Consider the following 18,194-nt stretch of genomic DNA (forward strand, 5'->3'; position numbering starts at 1 on the left):
GGATGTTTCCTAAGCATAGTTTGCAGTGTTAGTTGAGAGGTTCAGGGACATTACTGATACAGTTCACAGTCCTGTGGAGCGGCAGAACTGATAGGTTATTTTGGTTGCTGGACAGCACTGCTGCCCAGAGGTGGAAAGGACATGTCCATGCTTGATCTGAGGGAGGCCTCCGAATGAACAGGCTGTTGGTCACTGGGTCTAGAGGGCCACTCACTCCACTTTTGAAGCAGCTATATTTTCAGCAACTTTTGCGCTGACTTTCTGTGGTGCATTTAGAATGAGGGAGCTAGTGGTGAGTTCCAAGTTCCAACCAGGACACATCAGGAGTAGCCGTGTGCAGACGGGATGCTGTCCTGACAGTTGAGGTCCTGACTCTAAGGTTGAGGAGATCTAAAACGGACCAGGAAGGGGCAAGAAAAGTTAAATTGTTAAACAGGTTGGAAGTGCCAAGTACTGCTCAGTGCGCCTAGTTGCGAGATACCTGGTGCTGCGCCCCTCCCAGGCGTCCTAACTTTACTACTCCTAAACTGAGAAAAATCCTAACTTTAAGACTATCAGTATTAACAGAAGGCATTTAGGAGTCCTAAAGTTAGGACCCCTAACTTCTGTGAATACCGAAATGAGTAAGTGCCTTCTGTGAATATCAAAATGAGTAAGTGCCTTCTGTGAATACCAAAAATGGTACTAAGTTCAGGATTTTGTCTTAAGTTAGTTCTGGGAATTGGGCCCTCTGTCTGTGCCGGCGCTCCAGCTTCCATTCTGCCTTTTCAGGATTCAATGTCATCGTGCCTTGGGGAAGTATTGTTATTGTTCTTTGGTTACCACAAGTAACACATATTATTATTTTTTTAAATCCTTAAGACTATTTCCTCCATATTTATATGTCTATCTCCTCATACCATGCTCAATCTCTCACGGTGATACGCACACCAGTATTGCTTGTCAATTTTCTTTCGAAAAGTATGGTTGAGGGTTCTCTGTGCCATTACCTTTACATGAGCTTCCAGTAATCTTACAATATATACTCTTGCCATCAATTCACTTCTCCTCACGGTGGTACGCACACCAGTTATTGCGTGTCACTTTCCTTTCGCATCTGTGGACTTGGATACTCTGTGTTTGGAACCCTTATACGTAATTCTAGGTATTTTACAGTAATACTGTTCTCTTGCCAGTATCTGCATTCTCCTCACGGTGATATGCACACCAAACCTTTATTTCATGCACTCCTTCGACAATTCTTCTATTATTGTTGTACTTATCTGACTCCAATTCATTAAGCCATCTTCTCATCAGACCTTTTCTTGTCCATAGTATATTTAGGTCATACCATTCCTGTTCTTTATTCAGCATGGCAACCACTGGAATGTGTCAACCCCCATATTTCCTAAATGAGTCTGGGGAGCCTGCAATCCACTGGAAAGATTGGATAAAGGTATTCGAATCGTATGTAATTGTATTGGGAGGTGAAAGATTTTCGGCATTACGTAAGCAACATATCCTACTGCATAATTTGGGCATACAAGGTCGTAAAATATATGAGACATTACCTGAACCGGAAATTGAAGATGAGGAAGATTTAGATGCTTATGATGTTACATTATTAAAATTAGAAATTAATTTTGGAGACGGAGTCAATGTAGTCCTTGAACGCCATAAGATTTTTAGTCGCTTCCAAGGTAAACATGAATCTGTTAGCAATTACATTGCAGCATTGAGGGGACTGACTCAACTTTGTGAGTATGGGGAACTTAACGACACTCTCATAAGAGATCAATTGGTTAGATGTACAAGTAACAGCAAGATCCAGGAAAATGTGCTTGCTAAGAACCCCACACTCAGAGAAGCAGTCACCTCAGCACAATCAATTGAGCACATGCCCAAATGTATGCGTGAAATGAAGATTAAGTAGGAAACAGTTGCTGCAGTTAAATTAGAAGAGGTACACAATGAAGTCCTTAAAGTTAAAAATAAGGATACCTATGTTAATAAACCTACTAGAGAAAGTAGTGGTTTCAAATGCTTCAGATGTGGAAGTAAGAATCACTTGGCCAACAGTTTACAATGTTCCGCTCGCAATTTCACCTGTAAAAAATGTAATAGAAGGGGACACTTTGCAAGAGTATGCATAGATGGGGAAAACAAACAAGTTAAATTGGTGAATGCGGAGAGTGACCAGCGTCAGAAGTTTGTGTTCCAAGTGAAAGATGAGGAGAGTACATACAAACCAGACTACCCCAAATGTATGGTTTTACTCAATAAGAAGCCAATAGAAATGTTTGCAGACTCCTGTTCCCCGTTTACCCTACTCAATCAGTCAGATTTCAAACACATGCTGGGCTCTTCAGGGATTAGAATGTGTAAGCCTGACATATCTCCAGAAGTATATACTAACGATCCTATTCCCCTGGTGGACATGGTAAAAGTTCATGTCAATTTCAAAAGCAGATCAACAGTGGGAAAAGTATACATTGTGGAAAAGGGTTCCAACCTTGTTGGTTGGCAACAACAGAAGGAGTTGGGTATCATACTAGCCCCTAACAACAAAGACCAAGTTATACTAGTTGAGGAATCTAATAATGAAAGTAAACTCTGTAAAGAATTTCGTAAATTGTTTGTGAATCACCTTGGATTGTTGAAAGATTTCCAATATAGGATCAAAGTGAAACAGGGAGCCAAACCTATAGTGCACAGACCTCGCCCAGTTCCTCTCCTTTTTAGAGGACCCCTAAAAAAGGAGTTAGATAAATTGTGTGATATGGGGGTCATCCAGCTCATAGAATCTTCTGAGTGGTTGGCGCCCATCGTCATAGCAGCCAAATCTAGCGGGGAAGGCATTTCTCTCTGTGTAGACCTACGTAGCCTAAATGAGAACATTTGAGTAGAGAGATTCCCCCTCCCCAATATAAATGGGATGTTGAGCACAATGGGGGAGGCCAACGTTTTTTTGTGTAATAGACTTATCCATGTCATACCACCAAGTGGAGCTACACCCAGAGTCCAGGCCACTAACAGCTTTCACGTCTCCTTTTGGGGCATACATGTTTATGAGAATGCCTTACAGTCTGGGCTCTGTGGTGGCTGTCTTCCAGAAAATGCGATAACAAATTCTCAAAGGCGTCACTAACACTTTATGTTTTCAGGATGACATCCTTATTTATGGTTCATGAGTTAAAGACCATGACAGCGTCTTCAGAGCCGTATGTGAAAAACCTTTGGATGCTGGCCTTACAGTCAAACCCGAGAAGTGCAAAATCAGAGTGAGTTCGGTTGACCACCTGGGCCACACCATTTCTCAGGAAGGTTGTAGACCCAAATATAATCTCATTCAAGCCGTTGAAGATGCACCTTACCCCAAGAATAAAGAGGAGCTCAAATCATTCTTGGGCCTTATTGAATATATAGCCACCTTTGTAAAAAACCTTTCTGAAAAATGTGAAGGCCTGCGTGAATTCCTGAGGAAAAACAAATAATTTTCTTGGGAAAAAGAACACTGCTTGTTGGTGGACAAATTAAAGGAGATCATCGGCTCTCCAGCTTTGGGATCTTTTTATCCTAAAAAGAAGACAATATTGACCACGGATGCGTCCAACAAAGGTTTGGGTGCTTCATTATCCCAAAAAGGAGAGGGTGGCGAAAGGAGTAGTTTCTGACCTGTAACTCCAGTTCTGTAGTAGGGGTATCTCTGTTATAGTCATAATCTAGTGAATAGTCCCGCCCCTGTGCGTGGACCCCGGAGCAATCAAAAATATTCTCTTAAACTGTCCTCTTTGCAGTCCTGCATAGACACTTACGAGATAATCAAAGACAAATAATGCAGCCTATAATACAAGGCTACACTGGCCAGTACTTCAACTTAAAGTGAAAAGGGTAGCCAAATAAAATCAATTTTAAATATATTGCCAAGTTTCACCCAAAGAGAAACTTCCCTTCACCAAAATCCTTGAAATTATAGAGAGGAAGGGTTGGACAGACAAGCCCCCATAGGCTGCCATTATGTGTCTGGAAAAGGGATACCGTGCCTTTAAGGAACTCTCCAGAGACCCTCGGTATCCCAGGATGCACAGCAAAAGTCCTTTTACTTTCAGTTCTTTTTGAAGGTGTATAAAGCAAGGCCTGTAGCATACAGTACATTATCATTGTCTCTACCGGGGAGGAGGTCGGGCGCTTATGACTATAACAGAAATACCCCTACTACAGAACTGGAGTTACAGGTAAGAAACTACTCCTTCTGTAGTAGGGGATCTCTGTGTATAGTCATAATCTAGGGAATAGAATGGCAAGCCCATCCCAACAACCAGTCTGGCGGTGAAGGAAAAATACAACACCACTACTGTGCAAACAGATTTCTCAACGAAGCCTGCCCAACCTAAGCGTCTGCCCTAGCATCAGAGTTCAGACAGTAGTGCTTAGCAAAGGTATGGACCGACTTCCAAGTGGCAGCCCTGCAGATATCTGCAATGGGAACATTACATAGCAAAGCCGTTGTCGCTGCTTTGCCCCAGGTAGAATGAGCCTTAGGCTTACCCTCTAAGGTCTTGTTGATAACACAACTGGATACAGGACACAATCCACCTTGAGATGGACTGTTTGGAGGTGGCAAGACCAGTCCTGACCGACCCATAATTGACACACAATTGGTCTGACCTACCAATGTCCTTAGTCTTATCCAAGTAGAACTTTAACACCCTTCTGACATCCAGGGAATGTAGAGACCTTTCCGCTGGAGTAGAAGGATTTCGAAAAAACGTAGGTAAAGTTATAGTCTGATTGACATCAAAATCAGAGATCACCTTAGGAAGGAACTTGGGGTGAGTACGCATTACAACCTTAGCAGCATGAAATACAGTATAAGGTTCTTTGCAACACAATGCCTGAATTTCATTCACCTTGCGGGCCGATGTAATGGCCACGAGGAAAGCCGCCTTCCACGATAAGTGCTGCAGTGAAGCCTTATGAATAGGTTCAAAAGGTTTCTTCATTAACCTGGACAGCACCACATTCAGCTCCCATGAAGGCGAAGGACCCCGCACAGGAGGAAACACTTTCTTCAATCCTTCCAAAAAATCTTTAATCACAGGGATCTGGAAGAAGGATTTCTGTGAAGGACATTTCCTGTACGCAGTTAATGCTGCGAGGTGAACCTTAACCGCTTGACTGCGGCAGGAATTCCAGCCCTGTGCTGGACATTCCAATCGCAGGCATGGTCGTGACGGAACCATTCCGTCATCAGCACAGCCCAACCATGACTGATGACGGAATGGTTCTGTCACAAGCCTCGAAAGGGTTAACAGAATGAAAATTAAGGCCAGACTGAGCCAAATGCAGAAGGTATGGAAGAATGACATCTTCCTTGCAGGTCGTTGGATCATAATTCTTGGAAGTGCACCATATGCCTCAGGGACATGGGAGGAAGGGAGACAGAGTATGCATACTCTGTGGAGGTCAGATTTAGCCTTCTTCCTACCACACTCAGGGCACTTGTCGAACAAAGCTGGCATTTTCGACAAAAAGAGGTGGTAAAACTGGTTAAAACAAACAGCAAACGGAAGAGGAAGACCCTAGACGTTGAGTGAAACACTCAAACCACTGGAAATGTGCCAAAAATTGAAGAAATACCCAAAAAAGGGAGAACTCAGTGCTCCAGGGTTCCTGCTAGCAGGAGCCGGAAAAAAAACTGAAAGCAAAAGGACTTTTTCTGTGCATCTTGGGATACCGAGGGTCTCTGGAGAGTTCACTAAAGGCACGGTATCCCTTTTCAGGACACATAATGGCAGCCTATGGGGGCTTGTCTGTCCAACACTTCCTCTCTATAATTTCAAGGATTTTGGTGAAGGGAAGTTTCTCTTTGGGTGAAACTTGAAACTTGGCAATATATTTAAAATTGATTTTATTTAGCTATCCTTTTCACTTTAAGTTGAAGAACTGGCCAGTTTAGCCTTGTATTATAGGGTGCATTATTTGTCTTTGATTATCTCTAAAGTGTCTATGCAGGACTGCAAACAGGACAGCTTAAAATATTATTTTTGATTGCTCTGGGGTCCACTCACATGGGTGGGACTATTCACTAGATTATGACTATACACAGAGATCCCCTAGTACAGAACCATTATTGCTTTTGCTTCCCGATCTTTAAGTCCAGCCGATCGAAACTACTCGGTTATTGAGAGAGAAGCATTAGCATGCTACTGGGCTGTTAATCATTTTACATTTTTTCTATGGGGTACCAGATTTACCATCCGCACTGACCATAAGCCTTTAACTTTCATTTTCTCTTCCAAAAAGGTGCGGTACAGCTCCCTACTTATATCCAAGTGGGTCCTAGGACTGGAAAACTTTTACTTTAAAGTGGAGTACTAGCCTGGGATAGAAAATATTGTGGCAGATTACTTGTCAAGGACCCCATTGATTGTACTTCCCCAAGAAGAAAACTTAGATACTCCCATCCTTGCCATACAGGTTCCATCTTTGATGGTGGAGGAGAGGGAAGTGAGCAGGAAGAAAGATGCCAACATGAGTACCCTTAAGTACCTAATTGTGAATGGCTGCCCTGAAAAGCGTAGTGTTGTGATGACGTAATGAAATCACTTTGGGAGGTTAGATTTGAATTGACAATTATAGACAACAAAGTGTGTCACAATGAGAAAGTTGTTACTCCTTCTGATCTCTGTAAGAAAATAACAGATCTAACCCGCGAAGGGCACTTGGGCAGGAGCATCACAAAAAATAAAATAAGATCATGCTTCTGGTTTCCCAAGATGGATTCTATGGTGGAAGAAAAATTAAAAGAGTGTATTGACTGTGCTAGGAGTGACAAGAGTAAAATCTTGCATAGAGTTCCATTATCTCCTGTGGAGGTACCGGTCACTCCATAGTCCAAACTAGCTATTGAAATAATTGGTCCCATGGAGAGTCTGGGACCCCACAGGAGATTCATGTTCATTCTTATGGACCACACCTCTCACTGGATGAACTTCAAATTCACACCATCTACCACACAAACAATCTCATTGCATTCTTAAAAACTGTTTTTTGTAATGAAGAACAGGAGTTCCATTATCTCCTGTGGAGGTACCGGTCACTCCATAGTCCAAACTAGCTATTGAAATAATTGGTCCCATGGAGAGTCTGGGACCCCACAGGAGATTCATGTTCATTCTTATGGACCACACCTCTCACTGGATGAACTTCAAATTCACACCATCTACCACACAAACAATCTCATTGCATTCTTAAAAACAGTTTTTTGTAATGAAGATATCCCAGCTATTTTAGTTACCGATAGCGGTGTACAATTTACATCTGAAGAGATGAAAGAGTTCTTGAAAGAATTGAATATTAAACATGAAAAAACTGGTCTATACTTCCCCAAAGCAAACGGTCTTGTAGAAAGAACAAATCGGATTGGTGTCTGTACAACGCGTTGTGTTACAACGCATTCCGTTACAACGCAGATTTTACAACGCGGGATCCATTACAACGGATGTCAATACAATGCATGGCATTACATCGCAGATGCTATTACAACGCATGGCATTACATCGTAAGTATAGGTAAGTATACCTTTTTTAAAAAATGTTATTTAGTTTATTGTAATTAATTTTTTTTAAATAAATTAATTAAAAGACATTTAAAAATTGTCATTAATTTAATTTAATAAAATAATATCTATTTAATAAATGTAATTTTATTAAAAATTGTAATTAATTTAATTTAATAAAAAAAGTAATTAGTTTAATGTACATATTTTTTTTAAAGAAATTAAATTAAATTAAAAATATTAATTTATTTAATTTAATTAATTTAATTAAAAAATGTAATTAATGTAAAATAATTAATTTAATGTATTAAATATATTTTAAAATGGTAAATATAATTTAATTATCCCTAAACCCAAACCCTGCCCTAAAACCTAAAAACACCCCTGTACCCCAAAACCCAAACCCTGCCCTAAAACCTAAAAACACCCCTCTACCCCAAAACCCAAACCCTGCCCTAAAACCTAAAAACACCCCTGTACCCCAAAACCCAAACCCTGCCCTAAAACCTAAAAACACCCCTGTACCCCAAAACCCAAACCCTGCCCTAAAACCTAAAAACCCCCCTGTACCCCAAAACCCAAACCCTACCCTGAAACCTAAAAACACCCCTGTACCCCAAAAACCAAACCCTACCCTAAAACCTAAAAACACCCCTGTACTCCAAAACCCAAACCCTGCCCTAAAACCTAAAAACACCCCTGTACCCCAAAACCCAAACCCTACCCTAAAACCTAAAAACACCCCTGTACCCCAAAACCCAAACCCTGCCCTAAAACCTAAAAACACCCCTGTACCCCAAAACCCAAACCATACCCTAAAACCTAAAAACACCCCTGTACCCCAAAACCCAAACCCTGCCCTAAAACCTAAAACACCCCTGTACCCCAAAACCCAAACCCTGCCCTAAAACCTAAAAACACCCCTGTACCCCAAAACCCAAACCCTGCCCTAAAACCTAAAAACACCCCTGTACCCCAAAACCCAAACCCTACCCTAAAACCTAAAAACACCCCTGTACCCCAACACCCAAACCCTACCCTAAAACCTAAAAACACCCCTGTACCCCAAAACCCAAACCCTGCCCTAAAACCTAAAAACACCCCTGTACCCCAAAACCCAAACCCTGCCCTAAAACCTAAAAACACCCTTGTACCCCAAAACCCAAACCCTGCCCTAAAACCTAAAAACACCCCTGTACCCCAAAACCCAAACCCTACCCTAAAACCTAAAAACACCCCTGTACCCCAAAACCCAAACCCTACCCTAAAACCTAAAAACACCCCTGTACCCCAAAACCCAAACCCTGCCCTAAAACCTAAAAACACCCCTGTACCCCAAAACCCAAACCCTGCCCTAAAACCTAAAAACACCCCTGTACCCCAAAACCCAAACCCTGCCCTAAAACCTATAAATACCCAAACACCCCAAAACATATACCTCAGTACCCCAAAACATATACTCCTATACTCATACTTATTTAAAAAATCACTTAAATTAATATATTTAATTTATAATATTTAAAAACAAAATTTTTTTTTATTATTATTAATAATTATTAAATCAATTAAATAATATTAAATAAAATAAAAAAAAATTAAATACTTACCAATACTTACGATGTAATAGTATGCGTTGCAATAGCATCTGTGATGTAATGCCATGCATTGTAATGACATCCGATGTAATGGATCCCGCGTTGTAAAATCTGCGTTGTAACGGAATGCTACGTAAAAGTTGCGTTGTAGGTGTAACATACCAACAAATCGCATGATAAAGGAACATATCCAACTTGCGATCACAAATGGACACAGGACGGATTAATCCCTTAGAGAATGTGTCTGGGCATACCACACTGCACCCAATCTTGTCACAGGAGTGTCCCCATTTGTTGCCTTAAGGGGAAGAGAGGCAAGCATCAAAATGAGCCTTATGTGGTTAAATGGTGGGAAGAGTGTTATAAACAATGGTCTAGAATGTCCAGCAGTTTATGCTATAGTTGCCTCTAAAATATCTACGGGAATTAACATTGGGAAAAAGCGTATTGGGACCACCCCTTTGTCGTGGCCTCCACTTGGCAAATCACACCGAAACTTTCAACACAGAAGCTCAATGACGGCACAAAAGTTATTGGCAAAACAAAAAATGCTTTCCCTATGGAAACTAGATCTTAATTATTACTACCTACTGGTGACGGCCTGTGGGTAATATAATCGTTAATAGATAGATAGATAGATCAATAGATAGATAGATAGATAGATAGATAGATAGATAGATAGATAGATAGATAGATAGATAGATAGATAGATAGATAGATAGATAGATAGATAGATAGATAGATAGATAGATAGATAGATAGATAGATTTTCAAGAAGACAATAATCTGATCTCAACTTTTTCGAATCACAATTTGTTATTGGACTGTTGTTTATATGTCTGCTTTATTAACATTATTCTTCATTGATAACTGTATTATATTTTACTACAATTACATCCCATATGTTTATTGAAGTTTCATATAATCACTACACTATAGTATACATACCACCTCTTTCCCATTATCTAAGATGGGATCTAGGCATAAGCACTGACCAGGTCAAAGAGGCTGAAAACATCTTTTGGGTTCTTTGGGGCCTCTATAGTGTGTATTTCAATACCAAGGTAGTAAATTCTGGACAGAAAGAGTCCGTCGGATGTCTTAAAAAGCACCTTCTCATTTTCATATTGAACTTCAAATTGAGAATAGGGTTGATTCCTGCATTTTACTGTATGGATGCTTTTACGGTAGTCATGTGGGTCGAAACTTAGATAGTTGCCTTTGTAGTCGGTGATTTCCACATTCCCATCATTCATCTGACACACCTGAAACCAACAGGTGTGGTCTCGGTCTTTTTTCCCTTGGATCCCATTCGGCATTGAGCTCCAGTACATGCCGTTATCCATCCTGAAGGAGGTGCCCTTGGGAGTGCACTTTATCCCCACGGAAGGGCGAAGAGCTTCGATGAAGTGTGAGTAAAAACTGGAAACATGGGGATCCTTAAAATCTAAAAAAAAAAACAATTGTCAAAGGAAAATTATATTGATATACCTGTCATAATTTGAGTCATGATATTCTATGCTTTGCCTCACGTTCCTAAATAGTGATAACTGCTTCAGCTTAATAGTTTTCAAAACATTTCCAACTTCAAATCCTTGTTCATGGCCTTTACATTTGTATCACAGCTTTTTACCCTGACGTGGTGAGAAAACTTATTCAGATAGTTAGTTCTCCCAACAGAGAGCTAAGTATCAAAGAAGATGGGAGAGCAAACCTGGCACCTTCTCATGCTTTTACCATCAGTGGCTTATGACTCAATCACTAATGCTTGCTAGAGCCCTATTCCTCATTATCTGTCAATATGGGGAGGGACAATTACTAAGATTATTAGCTGGTTGTAGTAAATAATGTTAAGTTGCAGCCCCTCCATAGACCTTATTTATGAAGATCGCGCACACAAAGGCACAAATGTGCTGAAAGACAGGCACTTACACTAATGACTTGCCTCGCTGGCATATTTTATAAAGTGTATGCACCTATATTGAGCATCGAGGACCAGATTTACCAAGATGTCACTCAGCACAGCACAGCAAGGCAACTTGCTGTGCTGCGTGAAAAGGTAACAGCAGAAATGCTACATATTTATAAAGGTATACCGCATTTCTGCTGCCTCCTAGGGCTGGTGCACTGTGTGCAGGCTTGCGCCAATGGAGGCATCCTTGCACCTTGGATCAGGGAGACGTAGCATTTTGGTGCAATCCCAGGTTTACTGACCTTAAGACATCTGAGATTGCGTCAAAATCAATGGGTAGATGCACGGAAACGATCATACTCCATCCAAGGTGATGTAACCCAACTCCGCCGAAACAATTGCATTACATTACATTTCACGCAACTTGGCCCTCACATGGCTTTGTAAATCCCAGTTAAGGACTTCCATTGGCTTGTGATGACTTGCGTCATGCAAGGTCGATGCAAGTCCTTAGAAAATCATAGTCGCGGGCAGTGCAGGCAAGCGCGGCGGGCCCGGGGGGAAGGCGACAGACAACTGAATAGGTAAAATAAATAAATAAACAAAACCAATTACCTTACGCTTGCCGCATCACCGACTCGGCAATGCGGCGAGCGCAAGGTAACTGGTTTTATTTATTTATTTTCCTTATTCCATCATCTGTCGACTCCCTGCCCCACCACGCTTACCTGCTCCGGCTGCGACTGGTAAATTAAGTCCCTACTATTCTTTGAAAATGCTGCTACCTTTTCATTATATGAGGTTTGGTGAAGGCCATTACAGAAGAAAAGCTGCACTGAGCGCTGCTATATTGAATTTTTCTTTAATGTATATGATGATGCTAGGATGCCTCTACAAGTTATAGAAGAACATGCATGAGCATATGTTGTCTGCAGTTTTAAGGAAAATATGGGATACAACATATTATGTGACCATATTAACTGTTATGACTTAAGTGATCAGTATGGAAAATGATACGATTGTATTGTAGTCAAAATAAGCGAGGAGGTTCTCACCTAAGTATAATGTGGAAACATGCTGACAATGGCTGTTATGTCAGCAGGGATGAATATCCTGGGTAAAATAAAATATATATGTACATATACCTGGTGTGGGGGAAGTGTATGAAAGATTCGGAATTGTTGTCTGCAGTGAAATTCTGACATTAGGAAAGAACTGTTTGAAAGCAATGGTCTTTTTAGGTCTCACCCAGGGAATAAGGATTTTCAACTCCCATTGCTTTGCTCGTGTTTTTTTTTTACTGCCACACATTTGATTGGGCATTGTGTAAGGCTTCCACAAAAGAATGCACGCAAATTGCCAAAGGCTCATGTATGTAAATGTAAATGTAAATTGATACATGTATAGCGCACTACTCACCCGCAAGGTCTCAAGGCGCTTGTACGAATACCGCTGTGGAACCCATCCTGGCATTCCCTGTGAGGCGTCCACTCCTGGGCACCCCCAAGGTGGAGGCCAGGCATCCTTAGCGTTGTGGGGGACGTTGTGGAGATTAAGCAAGCTATTGCCCAGAGTTGCAGAGTGGGACTCCATGATTGGAATAGGCACCGAGGCGAGAATGATCAGGTCCGTGGAATTTTGAGCCCAAGACCCGCCGAGGCAGGGAATTGAACCCTGGTCCCGGGCCAGACCTCTGCATCAGGGTCTGCCGCTCTAACCATTGAGCCACACTTCTCCACTGGGTGGAGAAGTATGTCCCGCCTCTCCTCAAAACTAGCACTGCCATGGCCTAGGGGCCTCGGGAGCATGCAGGGTGCCATGTTTCAATGGCAGCTGCATTCCTTACAGGGCGCGCATGCACGCCCACCACTCCCGGGCTGGTTTTGTTTTCCACGTTTGCAAAACTGCTTGAAAGACAGACGGAGATCGCACCAGCACAGCTCTTCCTGGCCACAAGGGAAGGAAGCCCTCTTGATTTTTTTTGTCAGCAGCTTTCCTTTCTGGCGATGCTTGTTTCAGATGCAAGCATTTCCAAACGGATCTGCTGCAAATCCTACACAACGCAAATCAAAATCCCAGGACGGGAATCGCAACCGCACCCAATACATGGCATAGTGCAAACACATCTTGACTAAATATAAGCATGGCAAAGATTATCCTGGCATTTATGAGATCACAAACAACACAATATATATATTACCCAGTGGCGTTCTCCACTGGGGAGTAATAAGCGGTTGTATATCGGTACACCGCTAGTAAAAACATTGCATTCCTTTAAAATGCATTTGTTACATCGCATTTGTTTAGCACGCATATGCTCTTACCTCGCATGCCATTACTAGGCATTACTAAGGTAACTTTAAATATATATATATATATATTACCTACTGGCGGTCGCCAGTAGGTAGTTATAGTTAGGACCTAGTTTCCATAGGAAATCCGCAACATTCTATTGAGAATAACTTTGGCGCCGGTGGACGAATCTTTGCGAATTTCTCAAAAAAGATGGCCTGCTCTGCACCGCTCCTTCCCTGAAAGTTTGGGGGGGATTCGTCAAGTGGGGGCTGAGATAAAAGGGGGGTCCCAAAACGTGTTTTCCCCATGTTATTTTCCATAGGACGTTTAGACACGGCTACAGCTCAAACGGCTGAATGGATTTATAAGAAATTTGGTAGAAAGGTAGAGTCCGGCTCGCAGATTACCCTTTTCTTTGAATGGTGTAAATCTGTTCAGTAGTTGCTGAGAAAATTAACTTTGAAAAAATATATATTGGGCTGCATTGGGCTATATATATCTAGAGCCCAAATGTAGCCCAATGTAGCCCAATGTAGCCCAATGTAGCCCAATGTAGCCCAAAGATGGCCACCAGAGACAAAAAAAACAAATGTAGCCCAAATATCAGCCAGATGTAGCCCAACTATAGCCCAATGACAGAATGTCCCAGAGTGTTCTAAAGAACAACTAGAGTGCTAACAGTCTTACTTATGACAAAAGTATGGCACACCTGAAGTCATCTTGATTGGAGTAAAGTGTTAACACTTAAAACATTTAATTTGCAAAGGAACAAAATGAGGGGGTTAATTTTGCCATAAAAATTATGATTAGTGCTGAAGAAAGAAAAATTAGGGCACATTTTGAGTGACTTCTCAAATCCTCTTATATTTCATAAAAACTATTCTGATATGCAGTCTCCCAAGATGGCCACCAGAGACAAAAGAGCCCAAATGTAGCCCAAATATCAGCCAGATGTAGCCCAACTATAGCCCAATGACAGTAGTTAGGACCTAGTTTCCATAGGAAATCCGCAACATTCTATTGAGAATAACTTTGACGCCGGTGGACGAATCTTTGCGAATTTCTCAAAGAAGATGGCCTGCTCCGCTCCGCCCCTTCCCTGAAAGTTTGGAGGGGGATTCGTCAAGTGGGGGCTGAGATAAAAGGGGGGTCCCAAAACGTGTTTTCCCAATGTTATTTTCCATAGGACGTTTAGACACGGCTACAGCTCGAACGGCTGAATGGATTTATAAGAAATTTGGTAGAAAGGTAGAGTCCGGCTCGCAGACTACGCTTTTCTTTGAATGGTGTAAATCTGTTCAGTACTTGCTGAGAAAATTAACTTTTAAAAAATATATATTGGGCTACATTGGGCTATATATGTTAGAGCCCAAATGTAGCCCAATGTAGCCCAATGTAGCCCAAAGATGGCCACCAGAGACAAAAAAAACAAATGTAGCCCAAATATCAGCCAGATGTAGCCCAACTATAGCCCAATGACAGAATGTCCCAGAGTGTTCTAAAGAACAACTAGAGCGCTAACAGTCTTACTTATGACAAAAGTATGGCACACCTGAAGTCATCTTGATTGGAATAAAGTGTTAACACTTAAAACATTTAATTTGCAAAGGAACAAAATGAGGGGGTTCATTTTGCCATAGAAAATATGATTAGTGCTGAAGAAAGAAAAATTAGGGCACATTTTGAGTGACTTCTCAAATCCTCTTATATTTAATTAAAAAAATTCTGATATGCAGTCTCCCAAGATGGCCACCAGAGACAAAAGAGCCCAAATGTAGCCAAAATATCAGCCAGATGTAGCCCAACTATAGCCCAATGACAGTAGTTAGGACCTAGTTTCCATAGGAAATCCGCAACATTCTATTGAGAATAACTTTGGCGCCGGTGGACGAATCTTTGCAAATTTCTCAAAGAAGATGGCCTGCTCCGCTTCGCTCCTTCTCTGAAAGTTTGGGGGGGATTCGTCAAGTGGGGGCTGAGATAAAAGGGGGTCCCAAAACGTGTTTTCCCCATGTTATTTTCCATAGGACGTTTAGACATGGCTACAGCTTGAACAACCGAATGGATTTATAAGAAATTTGGTAGACAGGTAGAGTCCGGCTCGCAGATTACGATTTTCTTTGAATGGTGTAAATCTGTTCAGTAGTTGCTGAGAAAATTAACTTTGAAAAAATATATATTGGGCTATATATATGTTAGAGCCCAAATGTAGCCCAATGTAGCCCAATGTAGCCCAATGTAGCCCAAAGATGGCCACCAGAGACAAAAAAACAAATGTAGCCCAAATATCAGCCAGATGTAGCCCAACTATAGCCCAATGACAGAATGTCCCAGAGTGTTCTAAAGAACAACTAGAGAGCTAACAGTCTTACTTATGACAAAAGTATGGCACACCTGAAGTCATCTTGATTGGAATAAAGTGTTAAGACTTAAAACATTTAATTTGCAAAGGAACACAATGAGGGGGTTCATTTTGCCATAGAAAATATGATTAGTGCTGAAGAAAGAAAAATGAGGGCACATTTTGAGTAACTTCTCAAATCCTCTTATATTTCATTAAAAAATTCTGATATGCAGTCTCCCAAGATGGCCACCAGAGACAAAAGAGCCCAAATGTAGCCCAAATATCAGCCAGATGTAGCCCAACTATAGCCCAATGACAGTAGTTAGGGCCTAGTTTCCATAGGAAATCCGCAACATTCTATTCAGAATAACTTTGGCGCCGGTGGACGAATCTTTGCAAATTTCTCAAAGAAGATGGCCTGCTCCGCTCCGCTCCTTCCCTGGAAGTTTGGGGGGGATTCGTCAAGTGGGGGCTGAGATAAAAGGGGGGTCCCAAAACGTGTTTTCCCCATGTTATTTTCCATAGGACGTTTAGACATGGCTACAGCTCGAACGGCTGAATGGATTTAAAAGAAATTTGGTAGAAAGGTAGAGTCCGGCTCGCAGATTACTATTATCTTTGAATGGTGTAAATCTGTTCAGTAGTTGCTGAGAAAATTAACTTTGAAACAATATATATTGGGCTATATATATGTTAGAGCCAAAATGTAGCCCAATGTAGCCCAATGTAGCCCAAAGATGGCCACCAGAGACAAAAAAAATACAAATGTAGCCCAAATATCAGCCAGATGTAGCCCAACTATAGCCCAATGACAGAATGTCCCAGAGTGTTCTAAAGAACAACTAGAGCGCTAACAGTCTTACTTATGACAAAAGTATGGCACACCTGAATTCATCTTGATTGGAATAAAGTGTTAACACTTAAAACATTTAATTTGCAAAGGAACAAAATGACGGGGTTCATTTTGCCATAGAAATTATGATTAGTGCTGAAGAAAGAAAAATTAGGGCACATTTTGAGTAACTTCTCAAATCCTCTTATATTTCATTAAAAAATTCTGATATGCAGTCTCCCAAGATGGCCACCAGAGACAAAAGAGCCCAAATGTAGCCCAAATATCAGCCAGATGTAGCCCAACTATATCCCAAAGACAGTAGTTTGGACCTAGTTTCCATAGGAAATCCGCAACATTCTGTTGAGAATAACTTTGGCGCCGGTGGACGAATCTTTGCGATTTTCTCAAAGAAGATGGCCTGCTCAGCTCTGCTCCTTCCCTGAAAGTTTGGGGGGGATTAGTCAAGTGGGGGCTGAGATAAAAGGGGGGTCCCAAAACGTGTTTTCCCCATGTTATTTTCCGTAGGACGTTTAGACACGGCTACAGCTCGAACGGCTGAATGGATTTATAGGAAATTTGGTAGAAAGGTAGAGTCCGGCTCGCAGATTACGTATGGCTGAGATACCCGCCACCCCCTCTCAACACAATCCCCAAGGATGGGAAACCGGAAACAGTTCTGAACTTTTGGAAGGCGGGAAGGGAGTTACCCTTCCCGGCCGTATTTATTAAAATATGAAACAAAATCAAAACATTAAAATAACAGTTTCATATCATGTACAATTTCGTTTCCACATTACGATGTTTTGGCTAACCTTAACATATTTCTAATACAAAGGTTCTCCTAGCCGAAACTAACATCCTACCAATACATTAATAACTTGAAATTGTACATCCTAACGTTAAGGGCCAACGGCAAGGTCGTAACCGGTGTCAGATCCCTAAACCAGAAATACCCCCTCGCTTGCGAGGGGCGACCGCACAGAGGGCTGTACCTTATGTGCACATACCAATTTCCCTTGTCTTGACGGGGGCCCCAATTAACTCGACGCCATTTTAAGGTCGTCCGAGGACTCGTGTGAGGTGTCTAGAAGGTAGCGTAGACCCCCCTCCCCACCCCACACAACTTACCACATCTGCCGTCGCAGATGTCCTGGCCCCGGGAAATTCCCAGGAGGGGCCCGTAGCCCCTCCTATCCAGGGAGGGGCCTTGACCGCCTTCCCTTTCCTTTCGGCGTCCCATCCTTAGAAGGGACCGCCTACCCGTTGAGGGGCCAATGGCCACCTCCCCCCGGGCGCTCCCACCCGTAATGGGTGACGCCCCCCCCATAGGGATCTTCCAATTACTGCTCACCGATCATGACCTTACCGCCCGACCGAATAAATACGACATTAAACTAGAAAGACTAAAACTAAAAGACAACAGATGCTCAAAGATTGAATACTGCAACATCACTGATCCACACTGGTGCCCATACTTTATTCGAAAAATTATACTGCAAGGAATTATTCACTTTATTGCATACTGAACAAAAACTTACTCACAACAACCTGTAAGAAAATTGAGTTACCACATCAAAACTTTATTTCAAACCACTTGCTGTCTCCAGGGGCTGGTGGGTGGGTCAAAATTGGCTCTTCGTTCCGTCTCGAGCTCACGTGCAGCGGGGAGGTGC

The 18,194-nt window shown here is 41.9% G+C and overlaps 1 protein-coding gene across 1 annotated transcript in view; it reads right to left on the minus strand.

The window, feature by feature from the left end:
• Window positions 1–9,960: 9,960 nt before the first annotated feature.
• LOC147717693 (butyrophilin-like protein 2) overlaps window positions 9,961–18,194 on the minus strand; it is a 157,589-nt gene continuing 149,355 nt past the window's right edge. Inside the window, exon 5 of the mRNA XM_086924479.1 lies at window positions 9,961–10,582. Coding sequence (XP_086780605.1) covers window positions 10,113–10,582 — 470 coding nt within the window. The 3' untranslated portion in view covers window positions 9,961–10,112. The remainder of the gene's footprint in view (window positions 10,583–18,194) is intronic.

This window comes from Lissotriton vulgaris, chromosome 5 (assembly GCF_964263255.1).
Source record: "Lissotriton vulgaris chromosome 5, aLisVul1.2, whole genome shotgun sequence".
NCBI lineage: Eukaryota > Metazoa > Chordata > Amphibia > Caudata > Salamandridae > Lissotriton > Lissotriton vulgaris.